General features: G+C 38.8%; 1 protein-coding gene across 1 annotated transcript in view; it reads left to right on the forward strand.

Annotated features, from left to right (window-relative positions):
• SEMA4B (semaphorin 4B) overlaps window positions 1-23970 on the forward strand; it is a 287527-nt gene that overhangs the window by 222233 nt on the left and 41324 nt on the right. The window contains exon 3 of the mRNA XM_063448921.1: window positions 12503-12849. Within this exon, the coding sequence (XP_063304991.1) occupies window positions 12747-12849 (103 nt within the window). The 5' untranslated portion in view covers window positions 12503-12746. The remainder of the gene's footprint in view (window positions 1-12502; window positions 12850-23970) is intronic.

The raw sequence follows: 23970 nt of genomic DNA on the forward strand, positions 1-23970 counted from the left end.
GCTCCTACTTTGTCTATGCCTGTAAAGAGAAACGTATGTTTCAGATCAGTGTACAAAATATATATATATATCATATTTTCGGCACATCATCTGTTATGATGGTGTAATTGAATCCCACCAGGTTTTTGGACATAAGGAACTTCTAAATATAGAAAAAGCTGAAAGAAATTGGTCTCCAACGACCATACGGCAGGTTCAACAAGGGAGCAGACACTCCAAAAAATGCACTCACCAATGCATAATGTAGTTGCACCTGTGTGTAGTAGCAGTCCAAACCTTCAACTTCTGCAATGATCAATGAAAAACATCTGTGGCACCAAGCATCAAAAGTAATATTAAAAGGCTGCAAAGCCATTTTTATTATGTTAAAAAAGTATAGAAGCATATGAATCCATAATAATTCATTCTAAAAAATGTATCTTAATCTATGATTAAGTCCCTGTAGTTTATAGAATGCAATGCAAAATATTTAATTTTGTTTCATGTAATTTCTTGACCTAAAATAAAGGTGACTTTGTAGAATTTTAGTATCACCTTTGACGCTGAGTTCTAGAGATATTTTTCATTTTGAATGTTTACCATTGTATAAGGAACTTCTAACAAAGTGTTCTTGCTCTTAGCAAACATCAAAAGAACACTCCGGTCACCATGATGCCAGGAGGCCCTGGTGAGCTTTCCTATCTTAAGGGGTTAAACTGTTCTTGAACGCAGTGAAGTGGTCTGGATGCAGTGTCCATGTGTCTTTTTAACTCTGCAGCGGAAAACTTTGCCATTTTGCAGAGCCTCACAGGAGGAGACCAGACACCCAAAACATGAGGGGAACAATGTAACGTTAGGAATACAAGTGTGTATTCCAAACGCCATCGTGTTCCCTTAAAATGGATATGTCCTCCACAAAAGGTGTCTTTGTGGTATAAATTAAACATTATATAAACTGTACTAACAAAATAATGAAAAAAGTCATAGATTAATAAATTTGACTTTGTTAAAGTTTGTGCTGCCTCCTCCAAGATGGCTGTCACACAGTTGGTATTATTTAATGCTGTTGATTTGAAAGCATACAGATGTCTCTGCATTCTCTGAAACCTCAATATTTTTAGTGCCTAGCTCTATAAAGTAAAAAAAAAAAAAAAAAAAAAAAAAGCAGTTTAACTAATGCATTTGCTAGCCATTTGGTCTAGCTACAATATCATTAGTTTTAAAGGCATACCAGGTTAATTGTCCATGACAGATACACTTAGATATTAGCATGAATCATTATTACTACACTAGCTAAGATGATTTTCATATTACATATAGGTCACCTGTATGTGACAACTCACTCTGGATTTCATAGGATGCCAAGATGTATTTTTTTTTCTGGGAGCAACATGCCCTCATTCCATGTGACATGGAAACAAAACAGCTATTAGTCATTGGATATGAAACTGATTTTATTATAAGCTAGAAACCAAGACATGGATCCCAGTCTCTCTACACAAACCACAAACAGGTTACTATAAAGTAAACAAGACAGTTGTCAGTATTAGTGAATGCCTGGGTTAAAAAGATATTTTGGCACAGAGGATATATTTATCTATGTAATGTCCTTCTACCTAAAATGCATACCCTAAGCACCATATACGCATTACTGCATGCAGACCTCTGTTTCTGGTCTGAGCTGGTGTGGCAAAGCATAACTTTATACTTCTGAATTAGCATACCAACTCAAACCAAGCTGGTACATTATTCATTGGCTGAGAGAGTTAGCTGATATCTCTCAGGCACACTATAATATCCTAGCTTGGTAGGACAATGACAAAATGTCAGCTTTACCATACCAGTTCAGACAGCAGGCGCCACACAGAGACAGGTTAGTGTCACGCCACTCTTAAATAAATTCAGTTTACTGTTGGGCCATACCAGGGAACTCCTGGTGGCATCATAACCACTACCATGAGTTGTAGTGGTTATGGTGTTAAAAGTGTCCCTTTAATGTTCATTCTACTAAGAAGTCTTTATTCCATAATTATACAAAGTAATGTTAATATGGTAACCACCAAAGGGGCTATATCAGATAAAGATCGAAAAATAGCAGTAAAAAATACTAAAAACCCCACTAAAAAGTCTATTGTAGCAATGTTGAGTTCCACTATAAAAGCAAGTGTTGTTAACACTGTCTCACTAAAAGTAAATTAAACTTAATAATTGCAACAAAGGCAAGAGCTCTTCTACTTGAGTCATACAGTTTTCCTTAAAGGGACACTCCAGGCACCCAGACCACTTCTGCCCATTGGAGTGGTCTGGGTGCCAACTCCCACTACCCTTAACCCTGCAAGTGTAATTATTGCAGTTTTCATAAACTGCAATATTTACCTTGAAGGGTTAAGTTCTCCTCTAGTGGCTGCCTACCAGACAGCCACTAGAGGACACTTCCGTGTTCATAGGTCCTTGCGCTGTGTGAGGACCTCCAGCGTTGCTGAAATCCCCATAGGAAAGCATTGAAAGCATTATTCAATGCTTTCCTATGGGGAGGTCTAATGCGCATTAGGTCTCCCCCTGGATGACGTCGGCGGGGGAGGAGCGTGAGCAAACGGTGAGCCATCGCTGAGGGGCATCGTTGCTGGATACAGGTAAGTCCCTGAAGGGGTTTTAACCCCTTCAGCAACTTGGGATGGGGGGTGGGAGGGAGAGGGGACCTGCAGTGCCAGGAAAACTGTTTGTTTTCCTGGCACTGGAGAGTCCCTTTAAAGGAACACTATAGCATCAGGCATACAAGCCCCCCTCCACCAATTGCTGTAAAAACCTTTTTTTAAAAAGTTTAAATTATCTTCATAGCAGCACTAATATTCTCTCTGCTCTGCCACACGCAACTACTCCCAACATGTCATCTGGATCTTCCTGCGATGACCAATAAAATTCTCCTCGTAGAGGAGCATTAGAGACTGATGCTCATGTGCGCCGAGTGTGGCACCCATCCAAATGTTTCTCATAGGAAAGTAGTGAATTCAGTGCTTTACTATTTTATTTATTTATTATTGTCATATATAAAATGCCAACATTTTCTGCAGCGCTGTACAATTGGGAAAAAGATAATCACAATAAGAACAGACTGATACAACGGGTAGATGACCCTGCCCATAAGCTTACAATCTAAAATTCCTATGAGCTGCATTGGTCAGATAAGTTTTAATTGGCTGTTCTTGTGGAAGCGCCTGTGGTTGTGAGGAAGACAGCTTTAGCTAAGCTCCAGTACTCGAGCATAGTATTTCTGCTAGTGTCCCTTCCTTGTTCAGCTCAAACACCCAGAGTGATGACAGCAACCTTCCCATACACCAGTTGGTTTTTAATAAAGGGTAAAAAAATAAAATTTATTGAAAATCAGGCACCATATTTCTACTGGTCAGAATGTGTAATCACTCTCCAGGGGGTTAATAACAGGGCAAAAGAATAATAACGCCTCCGGGTCTGGGGCTGATAGCAGGGCCGCACTAGGAATAAAAAGCAGGCCTGGAATTTTTTTGCATCAACCCTAACATTAATTGTGCCAACTGTGACAGATATACAGGTGGAAAAACCCCAAAGATTGAAAGTTATTTATCCCACGTTTCATGCTACATTGTCTGATTTAAATTAATTTTATTTTGTTTAGTCCTCAATCCTATGAGTGCACTCTGTGTTGGATATACAGTAGTTTGATACCAGGGAATGAAAGACTGAGAGAAGGGCAGGATTATCCACTAAACAAATCATTTTTGTGAATTCCAGAAAGTAGGCTACAATAGTCAAGCTGTCAGTATGGCTAAGTTTGGATTTTTCAGATCCGCTATTTTGGTTTAAATTATGCAATTTAGAGTTTCACTTCCTAAAATTAGAAATTTAGTGAATAACCCTTTGACAAATGTAAAACCCTTGTTGCATTTATATACGTGTGTGTAATTTACAAATGTGTATTATGTATACATATGTCTATTAACATGTGTGTATCATACTGATGTTTGATCATATATTATAAAGATAATTTATAAGATTACCTTTGTGTCTGGAATCTAGCAGTCAGCTAGAAAAGCTAGGAGCCAGAGAAATCAACACCAAAAATAAAATTCTTAAAGGGACACTATAGTCACCAGAACCACTACAGCTTATTGAATTTGTTCTGGTAGAATCATTACCTTCAGTGGTGTATCCTGGTTTTGTGCTGCCCTCTCAGGCAGCCAGTCACTGCGGGTGCTGAACAGGCTGACAAATCCCAGGCGCCTGGGATTTGTTGAGCTCTATATATATTTGTTTAGCCCTATATATATATTGATATAATGCACATATATTAATATACATTTGTGCAAATATATAGATGCATAATACTCCCACAAATCACATAGATAAAGCAAAACTAAGTATATATATATTTTTTTCATTCAATCTGTTATTTTAAATAAAAAAACAGATATAGACAGACACATGGACACACTGATGCCCACACATGCATATACTGGCATATACTCATCAACAGACACTGGAACACAAACAAACTAATGCTGCATCCCATACAAACACTGGTACACAATCACTAATGCACACATACTCCCTGACATACACACAAATTGAGCCATACTGACACACACACTGATCCATACTGACACACACACACACACACACACACACACACACTGATCCATACTGACACACACACACACACACACACACATTGATCCATACTGACACACGCACACACATTGATCCATACTGACACACATACAGATACACACACATTGATCCATACCGACACACACATTGATCCATACTGACACACACACACACACACATATTGATCCATACCGACACACAATTAATGCATACTGACACAGACACGCATATTGATCTATACCGACACACAATTAATGCATACTGACACAGACACACATATTGATCCATACTGACACAGTTCAATTTCCAGCACTTGCTGCTCGCAAGTGGATAAAGGAAAGTGTCTTCAAGAAGGTAAGGGGTGACCTTTGCTCCTCAGACCCCCAATGTGAGTGTGTGTACTGGGTAGGGGAGTAGGGACTGCTGCACTGTGCGGCCCCAAGTGCCACGGCCCACTGGGAAATTTCCCGGTATCCCGATGGGCCAGTCCGGCCCTGGCTGATATTCTCCCACCATTTCCAGCTAGGGAGCCTAGAGCATAACCCTTAGAACCCCCCAGAACATAGAGTTCCTATTAACAAAGGTATCCCTAGATAACTCACACCTTCAGCTACCCCCGGTCAAAAGAGTGCCTTGATTGTCCATATGGGGTTCGATCGCTACTTGGTTATAACTTTGGTCGGCTGCGGCTAAGTTCTCATTCGGTGTATAATTCCATACATCCAACTTTGCACCTCCGAGTTTCTTCTTGGTCTTTCATGGGGTATATTAGTGACCAGGTGGCTAGACTCTTGGGTCACAGCCTATCTTGCTCGGATAGGAATGGGATGTAGCACCGGGGGGGGGGGGGGGGAGAACAGTACTTTCTAGTCATGTAAAGGATCCTCTTTAACAACAGCCACTAGAGAGTTAAGCCTGCAAAGTTTTACATTGCAGGTTAATACTATATTACCACTGCTCTCAAACCACTCCCTGCACAGAAACAGAAAGACCAGAGAGACTGATGGTTTTTAAACACAGTCTGACGCAAGATGCATGTATATGACTGGAGGATTATGTCCGATATGTATTTGCACCATAACCACTAAAATGAGTGAATAGAAAGTCAGTGCTTGTTAGCTCATAACCATAATTGATTCAACGTGCAGAGGTCATTGTGGTGCTTAAATTATTATTATTTTTTTCATAATAATACAATTAGAGTATTAATATTATGAGATCTGGTGGCTGGGTCCTGATTGAAGAATTGCCAGTCACGTGACTCGCTTTACTGGTCTGCCCACTGAAGGGATGTGTCAGCATGGCATCAAGCACCCCAGGCGAACTGACAGCCTGATTGGCTGGCCCCCACAATACGGCACCAGCACTCTCTGCATGGGCCTAGTTCACAGAGCAAGTATATGTAATGATGCAGATTTTTATTATTATTAATTTCGCAAATCATTTTCAGTGAAAACAATGTAGTTTTATTTATGCAAACTCATTTATAAACGCATTTACTGCAGTTTAAAAAGCACTGTGAATTTAATTGCTGTGATACACTCATACACACCATACATTTAATGTTGGTTTTGGGTCTAAGGATTCTTGGATTATTCAGTATATCAGCAATTGTGGAGTTGAAAGTTGAAAAATGTTTCCAGTTCAGCTATTTTGACCTAAAATTTACAATATTGTATATTTGGAAGTACGATAAAAAGCATTATATTCTTTTTCACGTTAAAGGAAAATATAGTTTCCCTCTGCCTCTCCGGTGTGTCCCTGTCATGAAAGGGTTAAAATCCCTTTCATTCACATTCCTTTACTCCAGCGATGAGGTCTCTTGGCGTTGAATCGTCATCCTCCTCTCCAGCGACGGGGAGACCTATTATGCATGCACAGCGAGCTCTTTGAAAAACTCAGTGAAACACCAAGAACCGCCTCTAGTGGCTGTCCCCCAGACAGAAGGAGTTAACCCTGACAGGTAATTATTGCAGTGTCTCAGAAACTGCAATAATTACCATTGCAGGATTAAGGGCACAAGGGCACTGCACCCAGACCACTTGACCACAATGAGATGAAATGGTCTGAGTGCCAATAGTGTCATTGTAAAGGAACACTAAAGCATTACGAATACAAACATGTATTCCTAATGTTTTCATACGAATTTTCAACAATTTTTTCAAAAGATGAATGGATGAATACGAGTTACAACTAATGAAACGAAGAGCGAATTGCTTGCTGGACGAAATTTCATCCATGCAATTCGTTCTTCCATTCGTCATAATTACAAGGAGGATGTTACCGGCTTGCGGCTACCTCATGTAAATCCCTCCATGTCCTGCTTCATCTTTCACCTACGCAGTTAATATAATCCCCTTATTAGTATAAGGGAGGTTAAATCCTCCCTTCTGTCCCTACCCACCATGCTGTAAGTAGGTTGTTAATAATAACATTAATAAAATAATAGCAACTGGGCAGCTATTGGATAAGCCAAGCAATCAGAGTGCTCTGTCAGGTACATTTTGACACTTACTTGTCTATTTTATTGTGAAGCTGTGTCCCCACACAGTTACTTATTTTAATAGTTTCCCCACCATGTGGGTATGGGGGACATGTGTCAGGATTGGATTAGCGACTGGGCATCAAAAGGATACCAATTTAGGGAGTTATCTGCTTAAACAGCTGTAAGATCCAGCCCACAGCATGGATCAGAATTTCATTAGTATGAATAAAAAAAAAAAAGGCCAAATTTTATCTGAAAATGAATGAATAGATGAAATTCTTTTTGGACAAAACTATACATTGTTTTGTCCAAATGTGTTCTGATGAAATGAAAATTTGATGACCAATAGACTTGCTCTACCTGCAGTGACAGTCTATATTCCACAGAACTACTACATTAAGCTGTAGAGGTTCTGGTGACTATAGTGTCCCTTTAAATGAGTCTCCCCTCCAAAAAAATACAATATCATCCAAGTATGCATGGTATTACCTATTTATTAATATTCTTCTTTTATTTATTTTAGTTAAACAAGTTCATTTAAATGTACAGTCATTTTTAAGACATGTGCTGCCTACAGTTAATAGAAATGTAAGTGTGTTGGTGGGGGGATTGGGGTGGAATGGGTGTGAGATAAATACCAATGCTTTTAATGCTGTTTTTGAAATTACTGTAACTTTTATTTGCAGGCTTACACAATTATTTTTTATGGGAAATTTGATTTATTTGACAAGGAGTCGTTGAATGAATAGCATGCATGGTCTCTAATTCTTTCAATAGTACATTACAGTAATCTTGCTGCGTTAACAGGTGCAAGTATTTTCTTACACAGTTGGTGTTTTTTTTCTCCCCCCCCCCCCCCCTCTTTTTATAAGGCTTAGAATAGTGAATATTTTATGTGCTTAAATCTGGAATTCAGAACATACAGAAACTTCTATCATTTTATTGCACAAATGTCAGTTAGTCTAGACTCCTGTGCTTTCTTTAACAATAAAGCTGTGAAAAATAAAAGAATCCTTTCTTTGTGAAGCTGAGATTTGATCGCTGCTCTATGAAAGCTGATAGCCAAACATTTGTCAAGAAAAAAGCATAAATAATACTAAAAAAAAATGTGCATTTCAACTTTTTAACTTTACAGCAATCTTTTACTAATTCCACCTAGATATATGTCTAAAATGTACAGGAACACAAAAGTGCATAGTTCTTTGCCTGGCCTGCATCGCCATATACTGAAATCAGGAAATCTTGAATCTAGATCAATCAAAAACACCTCATACCACCTTTGGCTTCTTGAAAGGGAAGCTGCCACAAATGCCTCTAAAAGCAGGTGTTATATAGTAATGTCACTTTAAATATGATTTTCAGTTGTTATAGGGCAGATATATGATATGCGTTGAGTATATAAATAAAAGCGCTATCACTATAATTGTTACGTTCTGACACTGCAAATTTTGTGTTGTGTTTTTGTCACATTAATTGTGCATTATTTGTTTGCAATGCTGTTACAACAGATTATTTAAATGCACTTTAGCTTATTTAGCACTAGCACTATTTAATTACATTTGGAATTAGTGTAGGACCCAGCGATATTGGGGTACTGTGAAGTAGTGGTGAGCTCAGAGGTGTAACTAGAAACCACAGGGCCCCGGTGCGAAAATTGCCCTAGGCGCCCACCCCCACATACCCCCCCCCCACATGCCCTCCCCATACATCTACCCCCCATTCCATATGTCCCCGCCCCCAACATGTCCACGCCCCCCCACAAATGCAGACAAACAGATACACATGCAGACACACACATAGACACACACATACAGGTAGACACAGACAGTCACAAACACACACATACATACAAACACACATAAATACAGACACATACATACAAACACACACACACACAGAGACCCATACATCCAGACACATACATAGACATACACATGTAGACACAAACACACACATACACAAACACACACATACAGGCACATACATACATACGGTACATACAAACACACACACAGACACATACATATAAACACACAGACATACAGAGACACATACACACAGAGATACATACATACATACAATACACACACACACACACGTAAAATGTCACCCTCCTGTTTCCTACCTTTTTGGTGTAGGAGGGTGACTTTCCCTGGGGTCCAATGGCTTAGGCTGAGGGTGTCAGAATTCCCACTATGGACCATATTACAATATTGCCAAATAAAGCAATATATTGAATAGCGGTTTTGAAGGTGGGGGGCGCCGTCTCTCCCTGGCCATCTGACAGGTTGCAATTATGACCTTTGCAACACTGTGAACCTCGATTGTGAGCACGTAGAAGTGATTTGTGTCCTGGAAGAGTGGATCTGGTGGCCCTGTGTACCACTACCGACCTGCCAAATGCATTAGTACTCTTGCTTTGTGGTGTCCTCTCGCTGGATGTGCTTCTCTTGGGCAAAATTGCTTTCTTAAACAATCTTCAAACACACCGTTGTGGTTTTGCAAGAACATTGATTTTTTGTAAATCTATATATGATTGTGATCCAGAGACAGGGCAGGTCAGGTTTTTAGAGTGAACTCTCCTTCACCTTCTGTCCTTATCCTATCATTCCCAATCCTCTCTTTGACACTATTTATGCATTGTTTAGTACACTGTAGCATGTATACACAGCATCAAATATTTCAATAAAGTTATGCGATGTTGAACAGTTAAAAACCTAAAGTTTGTTTTCCAAGAAGTTTATTCTAACTCTTGACTGGTAGAGTAGATTATAAAATTACAACTTGGCCTATGAGTGCATTGTGCATTGAGTTTTGTCCTGCCTAGGGCAACACAAAACAAGGATACACCACTGCTCTAGAGTACAGTGCTTGGACCCATTCACTAGCAGAGAAGAAGACTTCAGGTCAGTATATAATTTCATCTTCCATTGACTACTGATTAGGCTATTGGTGGAAAACCAAGTCTATTGCTGACAAGAAGTACATACTTTTCTGACATAATGCCTACTTTCATGTAATTTTGTATTTTAGAATAATAAATTCATAACAGAAAGAAATGATAAACCTTGGTTTGTGTTAGGCTTTACATTTGTAAGAGGCAAGATATAAATTGGACATAGCTAGTTAGGTAATGCTACAGAGGGGTCTATTCACTTAAGAGCAAAGTGTAATGAATTGAAAGCTGAAACAAAACCGTTTACCTTAACCCCTTCATGTCGGCACTTGTGTATATGAATGCCAGGATGGGCACCTATACCCTGCAATCATGTATACATGATTAAATCTTTGCAAATGAAATTTGTCTATTGCAGTCAGTTGAGCTGCAGCTCCAGGCCCATGCCTGTGGAATAGCCCATTGATTTAAAAAAAAAAAAAAAAAATTCTTACTACTCTTCACATGCTCTTGCTTAAGTATGGAAACTTAAGATGGATGTAGGGGAACAAAACTGGTGTGTACTGGCGGACAATGAAATTAGTTAAGGTAACTAACTAGCTATGCACATTCTCTTGCTGATTCAGTCTCTCTAACTCCGTGACATGTTCCCTTACTTCTACACTTACTACATCCACCTTTTATCTGTCTCCTGTATAACAGGAGCTTCTGCCTGCTAGTAAGAAGGTAAGGAGAGGGCAAGTGAGTGCTAGCACATCATTAGACGCATTTATGCCAAGCTCAGGGTGCTATCTGCACAGTATGCCTTTGGTTGGCCATCCTGCATGATTGGTAGGCAGCCTGAAGTGCATTCACGCCAGGCTGACCATCTAATTCTTCGTGCATGCTTTTTGGGTATGTTTGTCCCTTTGGGTGGTTCTGGTTACGTGATTCACATCAGTGGCCCACCCTTCTACCCTGCTCACCGAAATCCTGCTTCACCAGACACTGCTGTTAGGGGGTATGGGTTTACTTGAAAGATGGATTAGCAAAGGGTATGTGTTTTCTGATAGCTATATCCTGTGAGTTTCCCTCCAGCACCACCTCCACCAGATACATGTTGCTTTGGAGGTATACCTGTTTTAATTGTCAGCACCAGGCCCAATGAACTCCTAATCTGGCCCTGAATGTGTGGGACATATACGACATACAGATTTAATAGGTATCAATCTGCAGCTAGTGACATATTTAGTGACATATTTATTTACTAATGTAGTTCGATATGTGGAGTTCAAGTAAATTTGTAATGTAAGTCCAAAACTAAAATTAAAAGCACTGAGTTAAAACAGAATCCTCGTCAATTGCTTTGTGATGGGGAAGAGCGACCTCCCAGCTGTCTGATTGCCAGCATCTTGGCACTTTTATGAAAGTTACGATTTCTCTTAAAATTAGGAAATGTAAAAGTGTGGAACAGCAGACACTCTGTTAACCCCTAAATCACTTCAGCTTTAAGAGTTTGAAGTGCACCTTTAATAAAATAAAATCAAAGTATTTTTTTCTGTTACAAATAAAAGGCATGCACATATTTCTAAATATCCCAATCGGTTTAAATATTTTTATTGAGGATTTAATCGTGACCCATACTTGGAATCGGCGTGGCGAGGGCTGAAAAGGCAAGTAAAACTTAAAACTATACATAGATGTTTGTATTCCTAACTCTATATTGTTCCTTTAACTTCTACGGCGTGTACACAGTTTATGCTGTTTAACTAGTTGCAGAATTTTCAGGTGCCCTTACCCCCTCACCAGCAAAAAAAAAGTCTAGTTCACAGTTACTTGTTCTGTGATTTTGAGGATACACAAGAGTCAAAGTGTCAAGAAGAATATCTCTCACTTTCACAAATTAAAATTAATAAACAAATAAGGGAATTACCTAAATGAAGAATTTTCTGAAACTACAAAAAAAAAAAAAGAAAACGTGTTAAATTAGGTGTCCTTAGCAGATAAGTGCCTGTAGACAGCTGCCTACTCTGACATTGGTCTTGATCTTAAAGGGTCTCAGTGCCAACCCTTCATTTAATATACTGGCATATCTTGCACCAGGAAACTTAAGATGGATGTTGTTCTGCATGATAGATGTGTATGTTCTGCTCTGCATCACAGTTTCTGTATAATGTGTTGTTTTTTTTTGTTTTTTATAAAAGCATTTTGTCCCCAATTAAAAATATATATTGCAGATATACAGGGACTAATTTAAAATTACCCAAAGTAAAGCTCTAAAAAGGGAACACTCGCCATTAGTAACATTCCATTAGTTTCCATGGTGATTGCTCCACTCTAAAAGCATTCTGCAAACATAATTCTAGAAGATCTTCCCCCCATTCCCTGTTAGCTGAGCTGAACATTTGATATTTTGCATTGTGTCTCACTCTCTAGTGGGAGCAGGGAGACCCTTACCTCTTGCTGTTAGCCAATCAGTGTGAGTTGTTTTTTTAAAGAGCCTTTCTTTTGTGTGACAGCACAGGGTGGAGGAGGCGGAGTCAAGGTTACAGCCCATAGAGAGAGGGACAGCCTTGCTACACACACTCAGTGAACTTTTACCAAGTGGATCACATCGCTAACTAGGAGGAAGAAACCTGTCCTGATTTGGATTAACAGCCCGTGCCTTGGCTCTACGAAAGGGGTAAACAACCAAAAATCAGCTCATACAGAGAGGAAAACAACCCATCTGGATTATTGAAAAGAAGCCTGCCAATCTCAGCCATGGGGAGCTGGAGTTGGTTCTTTGTCATGGGACAGACACTTAGCACCTTGTTTCTTCTCCAAGCCAACGAAGAAGTCATCCCCAGGCTCACCCTACAGTATGGTAAGTGCTGACTTGCTTTATTACCATTACACAGTCCGCCTGTGACCGAAACAAACTGTGCTGTTCACAAGAGCTTGCAATCTAACCTGAGGGAAGGCTATCACTAAAGGGGGTGGGTTTTACTTATGTTTCAAAACATTATATTTCATTGTTCGACTGTACCTTATCTGCACTGTGGTTTATATTTACCCTGTTCATTTTAGTTTTGATCTAATAACACCTGAATCTTCAAATATTGTTCTTATTCTATCTGTGTTGGCATAAAAGCGAATTTCAGGATTCTACAGATTGTTCTGCTAGACTTTGCCTTTTACTTTACTGTTTTGTACAGTCTCTATGTATGCAAGGGAAAGGGTTAATAAAGCATGTTGCAGGACATTTTGTGCCCACAGTGGGATATTTTACATTGTGAGTTTGTGATAAAATGGTAACAATATTTTTATTTATTTTTCTCAGTTTGGGACAATATAAGCAAGTTTTTCTTACATGGTCGTGTTAGGAATTGTCCCTTATCTACTGGTTTCATATCCTTCGTTTTGCAAATGTGGCTTTCAGTACACTGTTTGGTGAATCCACCCCATGTGTAGTCTCCCCACCCCCTGCTTGCTGTGCGCGATCAGCTCTCTCTGTTGTGAGTGACCTTTGCTACTTTACTGCTGCAAACTCCCAGCCCTGACAGGTGATTAGGATGGCAAATATCTCTATCTCCTCCTCCTTGCTGTTAATTATTTTCCATGTTATTAACCCTTTCAGACTAAGTAATAGTAATACTTAGTTATTTATTCTAAGTTAGTTTAATTATAGTAAAATTATATAATTAGATACTCAGATATAAATAATTTGTGGTTTACCCAAAGAGCTCTGGTGCTAGTCATCTAATTGTTACTGCTTGTGTTTAAAGTTTGTTGTTGTTGTTATTGAAAGTGTAAAATATTACTTTGGCAAAGCTATCATTGACTAGCTGCAGTGGATTATGCCAATACTTAAAGGGTTAAATGACAGTAGATCAGGAAGAAAAGTGTTGCAATTATAACTCCAGTGAGACAATGGTGCACAGAGTAGCAGGGCTGATCATGTAGATTGAGAACACATGGTGAGCTGGTTGCTCTGTGTGTACTTTGCTGAAAGCTGCAAAAAAAAAAAAGCTTGTATTTCATGGTGATCTGAAACAGGAGTCTTTTTGAAGAACTGTCAACTACTAAACCATTCAATCAAGCCCCATTCTTAGGGAGCAAAACTGTCACAATATTAAATAGAATGCCTACGGTGTATTTTTTTACCTTCTAATGGAACATACAACGTATCTGAAATATCTGATTGTTTTTGTGGTCTAAAATGCATATTTGGTTTCAAACAGGGGTTACATCTTATCGGTGGCAGCCGTAATTCTACACTGCTTTTGCAGGTAACTTCATTACTAACATAAGCATATATTGGGTATTAGAAAAACTACACTTTTTATAGTGTGTGTGTGTGTAATAATATTTATTAGAATATTGATGTGGTGTAAATCAAATAAAATATGTCAGTTGGTCATACATGCCACTGCATTCATTGGTTTATGAAGGGATTGTGTACACATGTTTTAAAGGGCTGATTGGGTGTACTTTTGTTAAACTTTTCTCTTCTGATGGAGTGATGATGGTAAATGTAGTCTCTGTGAGCTGATTAGCATATGAATCATCCACTATATGAATGGCATTGGAACTAGTAAAGTGGTACAATTAGAGGTTTAATCTGTCCTACCCATCAATCTGATGCTGGTATTTATGACTCCTCGTTCTTGATTTAAAATCAGTTTCCTGATAAAGAGCCATTTTGCTAGTTATTTTGTCTCCTGATTTCCAAGGAGTGCATCCTCACTCTATACTGTTGCTTTAAATTCCATACTATGGTACATCTGCTGCCTTTTATGTCAAGCAATGTCAGCACAAATTGCTCCACCAGACTGATAAAACAAAAAGGAAAAAAAAAAAGTTATTTACTGCAAACCATAACCAGCAATGTAATTTAGAATATTTTTTTTATTTTATGACACATGGTTGTTTTTTTGTTTGTAATTTTTGCTTTTATTTAACACTGCCCACCACACTCTCTTCTAAAGAAGTGTCCTTAAATAATTTAACTTCTCTTGACTAAATTATTTTAGACAATATTGTAGGATCTACGAAAGGGAATATATCACAGAAGTAATGTTTGTGTCAAGTTTGTTTTTTTGTTTTTCCAAAAAATAGATAAAAATGTGTTGGATTTTGCTGGACTGGCACTGGAAGAATTAACTGTAGTTACTGTTGGCACAGCGCCCTCATTGGGACACATCCTGCTGTGAAAATGCTGCAACTTTTACTGCTGTATGTAAAGCTCCCGTACCGACTTGTTTTATTTGGTATAAAATAAGCCTCAAGAGCATCAAAGATAGCTTTATACGTTTTTGTCTTTTTGGATACTGTTTAGGGTATTACGTGTATTCCAGCTGACGCTTGTTTTATCATGCAAGTGATTACGGTAAACACCACTCTGCACTGGCCTGCAGGACGCTGCACAGGAGACTTGGCCTGTGTCATGCTTATAGTGTCTGCAAATAACTAGAATCTAATATCTTTCCCATGTGCGTGTCACATTAAGATTGTATGCCACTACTGACATAAAATGCAGCATTTGTCTTCTCAAACTAATCCTTGCACTTTCTTTGGTGCTCTTGGACTACTGCTCCCATTACTCCTGGAGAGATGGGGGTTATAGTACATTCACTGGCATCCGCTTGCCCTCTTTCCTAGTCTAAGACTATAAAAGGTTTTTTGACGTGCTACTGCCCATAGACAATAAGGTTCTATAGCCCCCTGCTACAATGGTTAAATCCCTTAATCGCTGAAACCAAGGGAACGACTCAACGTTTAACCAATTCAATGCCAGGGTAGCATCCAATGTGTTTTTATGCAGGGCCTTTAGATTCACTGCCAATTAGTTGGCTGTCCTGGTTTCACCTCACATGAATATTCTGACTTGACCCTTCAACAAGTTGGCACTCATCCACCCCCTGCATGTTTAACTCATTATCTCCTATTCCGCCAAAAACAAAACTCTTTAGGTAATCTATATATGTTTTAACAGTCAAATGTAGCTCTGCACAGAAGCCAATCTCCAGGGGCCCTTTGTATGATCTTGTACATTGTCCCTCGTGTACAGGTTTGCAGTTAACATAATGTTGGATGCTGAACACCCTGTTGGAGATACAAGTGATGATTGGTACAGGAATCCAAAGAGATCATGGGGAAAACTCTTGACTATGACGCATCAGCATTGATACACATTGCATTTAATGTAGCCATCACACATAAATATTGATCTTATTATTATAGAAACCCATGTTTAAACATTTACAATTGTGATTTATTTTTTTTAATTTTTTTTTTGATGAAAGGATTTATTTAGCTAAATATTTATATTGTTGGTTTGAAGCTTGCACAAGAAATGACTGTCTTTTGAGCTACTTCCAGAAAGGAGTACGTAGTGTCTACGTGTTCTCGACAAAGAACAATTGGAGTTTATTTACTATGTCACGTTTATGGCTACAATTCACTAGAAAAATAGATGGCTAGTAAATATTTCCCAGTTCAGGTATTTTGGCCTAGAATTGCAGTTCCCTTATCAAGTCTCATAATCCCTCAATAGTACATAAAACTAAAGGGTTTTATGGCAGTATAATGTGTGTTCTCTGTTACAGAGATTCAGAACGTTTCTTATCCGTCTGCTGAACTTTACGAGTACCCTGATGTAAGCATATGTGCGTGAGAGGCAAAGCAGAAGGAGAGAGTTCTTCTTCTTTCTTCATAAAATGTGTGTTAAATTAACCTGGCCTTTTGTGATTGAAAAACAGAGCTTTGAGCTAAGTGTTGTGTTGGTTTTGGCTTACATAGAATCAATTTTTATGGCTCATCCTTTACATAATGTCATGCAATTATTTATCAATATTTCCCTCTAATGTCTCAGTAAATATTTACTCCTTAAGCAAGAATGATCTCCATACCGTGACCAAATGTAGTCTGTTAACATTTAATCCTTTTTTCAGCATGGCCTTTGATGGCATATTAATAAGTATATTATCTATTGCCTACCGGTGCTATATTATGGAGGTTACTGATACAGTCATAGCAGTGGTGGCTCAGGCTCGCCTTTGCATTGCAAAAGTTTGAGCATCATAAGAAGTGGAGTTCACAAATATCTGCAGTGCTGAGATTAGCAGTTGCTTCTTACAAATACTATGGCGACTCCATCAGTTCTCTCAAACAATGATGAATGCTTGATATTCTTTATTTACGCAAACCTATGAGCCGTGCATGTTGAGACAAGCCACACCTTTTACATTATGAATTGTGACTATGGATGGAGATGTTTGTATAGTAGAACTTTCTACTTGTTGGGTAATATCGGGCCAGGTCAAACTGATTGCCTTATCGTATTGTTCGTAGGGAGGAGAACTTATTTCAAATGTACGAATAGTCTTCAACCCACCACTCCCCTACAGAAACACCCATGGGTTTCTCCTAATACATATACATCTAATTAGAAAAAGTAATGTTAACTTGCAGGACAAAGCAGGTTGACCAGAATTAACAATATTTACATGTTGCTCAGCGGCAAGGCGGGTCGAGTATCTTGAGAGACTAGTCGTCCATATAGCAGCTGCAGTTTTAGGAGGTGGCAGGTTGGATCTCATTAGGAGATTAATCATGGAGATGCCCGGATACATAAGTGTCAAGTTTTGTGGAGTGTATAATTAAACCACCTCCTTCCATGCTTGCATTTAAAATAATTTCTCTTGAGACCCTTCATTGAGAGATCCCTATATATCATTCTTAAAAGAAAGTCTTGTCTTATGCAAATGTTTTTTCTTGTGGGCACCTAAGTGGTGTGGCATACAGCTACCATTACTGCATCTATTTAGGCAGGGTAGTTCGATGGAGGGGATATCGTTACCCAGTTGTAATGTAGATGTTCGCCTCTACTGTTTCATTTATGGCCATTATCTCTGGACCAGGCTGTTTTTATATAGATGGTGTACCCCACTCTGCTTTATTCGTCTGCTCTTTATCAGCCTCCCCCCCCCTCCCCCCCCAAGCATATATCTCACATCATTCCTAGTCTAGATCTGGGGTTCACAAAAGGTAGATCCCCAGATGTTTTAAAACTACAGTCTTTATGACGCTTTGTTATTCTAAAGGCATGCAAAGCATCATGGGAGTTGTAGTTCTACAACATCTGGGAATCTACCTTTTTGGGCACCCCTGCTATATAGTATCGTACAAATAAGAACTCTCTCAATTGGATGCAGCTCATCTTGTAATGCTTTATTCTTTTAAAAATAAAATGCTAGGAGTTAAACTAATCAGTCTGAATAGATACAACTATAGAAAGTTGCAATAAAGCCAGACTGATGGGAGCCCTTTTAATGTACCGTCTAGGCTCCCCAATCTGTTGAAAGCTTAGCCTATCTCCTGTTACTGTGACTAAACCATCTGCTCATGTTACCTCATTGATGGTGAATGGGTTTAGAAATTCTATATAGCAACATTGTGTACTTGCAGAATATAATTTAAAGGATCTTGAGCTGTACTATCTTAAAAGGATTCTCCATTACCAGCAAAACAAACAGTTTGTTTTCCTGGCACTAGAGAATCATGGAGTGCCCTCCTATGTCACTGAAGGGGTTAAAACCCCTTCAGTCACTTGCCTGAACCCGCACCGATGTTCCACGTCGCTGGATCTGGCTCTGCCCACGCTCCTTCTCCAATGACGTCCACTGGCAGGGGAGACCTAATGCACATGCGCATTCCTATGCTTTCCTATGTGGATTCTGGTGACGCTGAAAGCCCTCATGTATAACGTGAGGACGTCCAGAGTCGTTTTAGACCAGTGTTCCCCAACCCAGTCCTCATGGACCACCAACAGTCCAGGTTTTGTCAGTATCTCCATTGGAATACAACAGGGAAGTACATAAATCCAGGACTGTTGGTGGTCCACGAGGACTGGGTTGGGGAACACTGGTTTAGACGACCAAAAGTCGTCTAAGAAGCCGGAAGTCCGTCTAGTGGCTGTCTGGTAGACAGCCACTAGAGGAGGAGTTAACCCTGCAAGGTAATTATTGCGGTTTATAAAAACTGCAATAATTACACTTGCAGGGTAAAGGGTGATGGGAATTGGCACCCAGACCACTACAATGAGCTGAAGTGGTCTGGGTGCCTACAGTGTTCCTTTAATAGAAGATATAACTTCTCCAGATTTTCAGGACATTGCCTAAGGGTTATAGCCAGTTAATGAGCCAGTGACTAGCTGATACCAGCAAAGTTTAATTTGCTCCAAATTTCATCTCTACTATAAATGCCTCTCCAAACTACAACCCCAATAAATATTATCGCCTGCAGTGTCCGTCCAAATCATGTTAACTGCTGAAATTCAACATGTTGAAAGATCTCCTGGACTCTGTCTAGGGCTGCATTGCTTTCCGTCTTTGGTTTTGTGGAATAAATCATTCCTAATTGCACTGGACTTCTTTGTCATAAAAATCTCTCTTCCTCTGTAGACAATATCATACTTTTATTCCATCTCCTGCACCATTGTGTAATGCCATCTTTGATTCAGTTATTACACACTTGTTTCTCTTGACTCAGTTTCATGGCTCTTTGTATGTGTATGTGTGTGTGTATATGTGTGTGTATATATATATATGTGTGTGTGTGTGTGTGTGTGTGTGTGTGTGTGTATATATACACATACATATGAGCTCTGTAAAATTAAAAATGTGCTGCTCGTATTGTTGTATCCTAACACAAGATCTATTAATAAAGGAATCGTAACAATACCATGTTGCTTTTGATACTTATTTGTTTTAGTTTTTATTTATTAATTTTGAGTGTCGTTGGTGTTCAGTCTGCCTTGGTTCATTATTGCCATACTCCGGAGTTAGCTACTTTTTTGTTTATTACTTATGTGCTTAATTGCTCTGCATATTTTACGTACTCTGCGTTTTATCCTGACACATGTTTGCCTAAATCATTAAGGGATCGTGGAAACGACCAGGGAAAAATCATGTGGTGTGAATATTCTAGTCCAGGAATGCTATGGGTTTCTCCCAGGTTGGTCTCAAGTGTTGTCACAGCTGATGTCAACCATAGCTTCCTTTGCTCCAACTGCTGTGGACCACAACTCTCAATGAGGGTAGTAGATATTCCCACGAGCTGAGCAGACTGAGGTTACCACCCCCACCCAGGGAGTCCTTCCTGTTCCTATCAGGATGTTTGTCATCTAAAACCATAGAGTTGTCAGCTAGATGCCTTCAGTGACCTGAAGTTTGTTTAAATTGGAAGCACATACACTGAAGGGTAATGCTTGCTCGGAAAGAACTGTCTTATGGGAAGATGCTTGGACTGTTTCCCCTGCAGCCAATGCAACAAGAATTACCGTAGTCAACATTTAAATTTGATTTACTGGAACTGATATTAATATTTGGTAAGATTCACCTGCCTGCTCTGTTTTATGTGCATTAGTGTATTGCAGCCTTAATGCTGGGAGGTATGGCCTTTTATTATACTGTACAATAATGTGATTTCAAATTATTTCACAGTGGGGGCTATTTAGCACATTTTAAATCTCTGATTTTATATGTTCTTAGAATAGAAGCTGAGCAGCTGGTGGACTACAATGCCCATCACCCCACCCAAACAGCTGGAGAACTGCACTTAAAGCTGTTGTATACCCATAAATGTATCCAGGACATGCGTGAGAGTTTATGTTGAAAAGTGTTATAATTTGATTAGAGTTGTAAAAATACAGCATATATTTCCCCCAACTTTTTATTGCACGGGGGAACAAAATGCATCAGTAGACCTTTAACAACAAACTATGTGGTAGAAGAGTAACTGTTTCAGCAGCACTGATATTTTTGGAACTTTAGATTCTGAGCAAAGGAGCTAGTATTCTGTTTACCTACTGGTTTAGAGTATACATGACATGTTATGTGTTCGTGTACCAAGGAGTGAACAAAAAATGCCTAGTAACCAACTTTATTTCCAATACATGAATTACAACCTACCCTTACCTCTTGTGCCACTTTACCCTCAATTCCCTGTGTTCCTGTGCGTCCAACTTGTCGTGGTGCAATTATATGTCTGTTAGTTCAGCTATTGTACAGCACTTTATAAATAATAATATAGTAAAGGTGGGTTCTATGCATTTATTTAGGAATTAAAGAGGATTCTAAAACTGTTGGAAATGTATTACTGTCGTTTTGGTGTATACTTCTTAATGATTTAATATAAACAGGAGAGAACAGCATTTAACCTATCTCGCTGCCTCTTTTATATAAGCAAAATGGCTGCTGTACCAAGCTTATTGCAGATTGTGGTCCTTCTTTAATGTGAGGGAGTTCCAGCTGCTCATATCACAAATAATGGTGGCCAGAGACCTTTTTGGAGAAGTTAATCATTCCTGTTATACTATCTCATCAGGCAGAGCACATATCCTTCGTGCACAAAAAGGGAGTGTTTCAGATAACTTAGTTTAACACTAGGTGTGATACATTTTTATTTGTTTATGTATATTGCTGTAAGTTAATGTTATGGACTTTGGAAATGGGTCTGGCAAAGAGACATTGTGTTGTTGACAGGCTGCAGGTTAACTGCTCTAGGTGCGTTCTGAGATTATAGATCAAGGCTGCCTAACACTGTCTTGAACAGTCGATCAAGGAGGGGTCAGTCCTGTCCCAACATGCTTATTTGGCTGCAAAAACTGGCAGCTTTTCAATTATTAGTGAAAGAAAATAGGAGGAAAAAGACAAGATGGGAATGTCCTTGTTCTACAAGTCTGGGTGTATTATCTTACTTTATGCTTGTTTTCCTGGTCTGTTTGCAAGATGTGTTTTCTGTCCTTACTGCATGAAAAATCCTAATGGGCCCAAAAGGGGCCCTCATTGTGGGCATTTTTCTTTTCCTCTTTATTTTGCAAATCGTTTTTAAATAATTACTATAAAATTACGGATAAATATTTATTTTTAATGGTGTCACGCTACCTACCTTTTAAATTATGCTATCCCCCTTAACATATATAATCTAGCCATGGGTAGTCTCCTATCACTAGACCTCCACCTGTTCTGAGATTATCCATCTGGATGATCTCTGGTCCAGTGCTTCTCACAAGAAGCATTGAGGACCTACTGCACATTTCTACACACCTATATGCTTCTCATTCAGTGTTTTGGCTTCATATTTATAAAAATGTATATAAATCTTTTTAGATCTACTCTCCTTCAATCCAGTACTGCCATGTCCTCAGCTTCGTGGAGTTACTCTTCTGTAACACCCACCTCCGGTCCATTATTGGTTCTCCCAGTCTTTCCTTTGCGCTTCTTGGGGCTGCCCCCCAAGCGGGACAAAACTCCTTTGTGATTCCAACACGCTGGTTTCGTTGCCAGTATTCCATTATCCCATATTTCATAGCCAGTGCTAACAGCGTGATGTGTAGTGATGTCTTCTCTGCTCTCCCTTGTCAGCAAATTATTCAGCTTAGACTCTCTCTTTAAATAGGGTTTTTTTTCCCCATTCCATACATTTGCTAGTAAATCTGCTACCACAATGTAGATTCAATTTTATGTATAAAAGGGCATATTTACTACTGAAATGTATTGTCTTTATTCAAAGCAGCCTGTGTTTTATACTTTGTAGGACAGAGGGGAAACTCTTACACAAGTCATGCGATATACAGTGCACGTTCACAGGCCAAAATGCACTTTGCGTTCTTAGTATTAGGTGTTTGTGTTTGCTCAGACTGCCATGTCAATGATTTACTATAATTTAACTGCCTTTGGACGTCTAGATGAATGAGGGATTATTTACACTTTACATTTCAAACATAGACATGGCCTCACTTCCTGGTTTTATTTTCATGTTGCAGTGTAAAACATACTTTTTTACATGATGTCATTCAAACCAGGGTGTTGGTACCATTTGTATTTGCAGTATTTCTGTGGACCCCTAATTTAAACCTATTATTAAAGTTCTTATTAACTTTATTTAATTTTGTTTATTTTGCTTTAAACTTGTTAAGATATAGCTGCTTGCTGCTGAACACCACATTCTGATTAATACAGTGACAAAAGGTGTGTGTGTGTGTGTGCTTTGCTACCTAATTTATTTTTTTCCTTTTTTGCAAGTTACTAGTTGTTTCCATGGCAACAACAAAAAGTATGAAGATCCAGTGACAGAAAATCCGTTGTTTTGGCTATGTTACAGATTCATTACTGAGCATCATTTACTTTTCCTGAGCAATAATTGGAATGACTGCTACTTACAGCAGGCTATCATTATTTTTTCTTTTTCTAATATTATATGTTGTCACCAAAAATATCTATCTAAGTATTTTATAATTTTTTTTTCCCCCATTGCTTTCTAAAATGAAACCGTGATTGTCATATCTGCAAATTGCCATGGATTGTTGATCTCAGTTACTGGTGTTTTGCTCCTTGTCCTAAGGGTTTGCTGGCTTGGCTCTGCTCCAAGGTTTTAAACTTGTGCTTGTTTTTAAGGAGTAGACAATTATACTCTTCCCAACATGTGTTTAATATTTTTTTTATTTTTTTTTTATTTCTCACGGTCTTAAAATAGAACAAACTTAAAGTGGGCGCTGTCTTAACCCCTTCAGGATGAAATACATTATTTTTTTTTGCAGGCATTACAACATGGTTCCTGAAGCCCTTCATAGGTTGTTTTAATAGAACACTTCAAATATCACAGCCTATTGCAGTGGTTATGGTGCAGGGAGGGCAAGGTTGCAGTCCCTCTCAGGCCCATGTTATTGACACAAGCTACGAAGCCTGTGTCTGTTCTGTGCAGCAAGAGGACTTTCAACGATTCAGTTATTTCGACAAATAATTTTGGAAAAATTATTTTGAAATTAATCATGCTCATTATTGCACCTTTTAAGCAGAGCATAGAGATTAAACTTTGAATGCAGAGAATCCTTTTTTTGGGAGGTAATGACATGCTCTCTACAACATCTACTTTTCCTTAGATTGTAATACAATTCCAAGATGGCCACCTCTGCACTAAAACACTGATCGATCTTCAAGTG

This window comes from Pelobates fuscus, chromosome 3 (genome assembly GCF_036172605.1).
Source record: "Pelobates fuscus isolate aPelFus1 chromosome 3, aPelFus1.pri, whole genome shotgun sequence".
NCBI classification, from domain to species: Eukaryota; Metazoa; Chordata; class Amphibia; order Anura; family Pelobatidae; genus Pelobates; species Pelobates fuscus.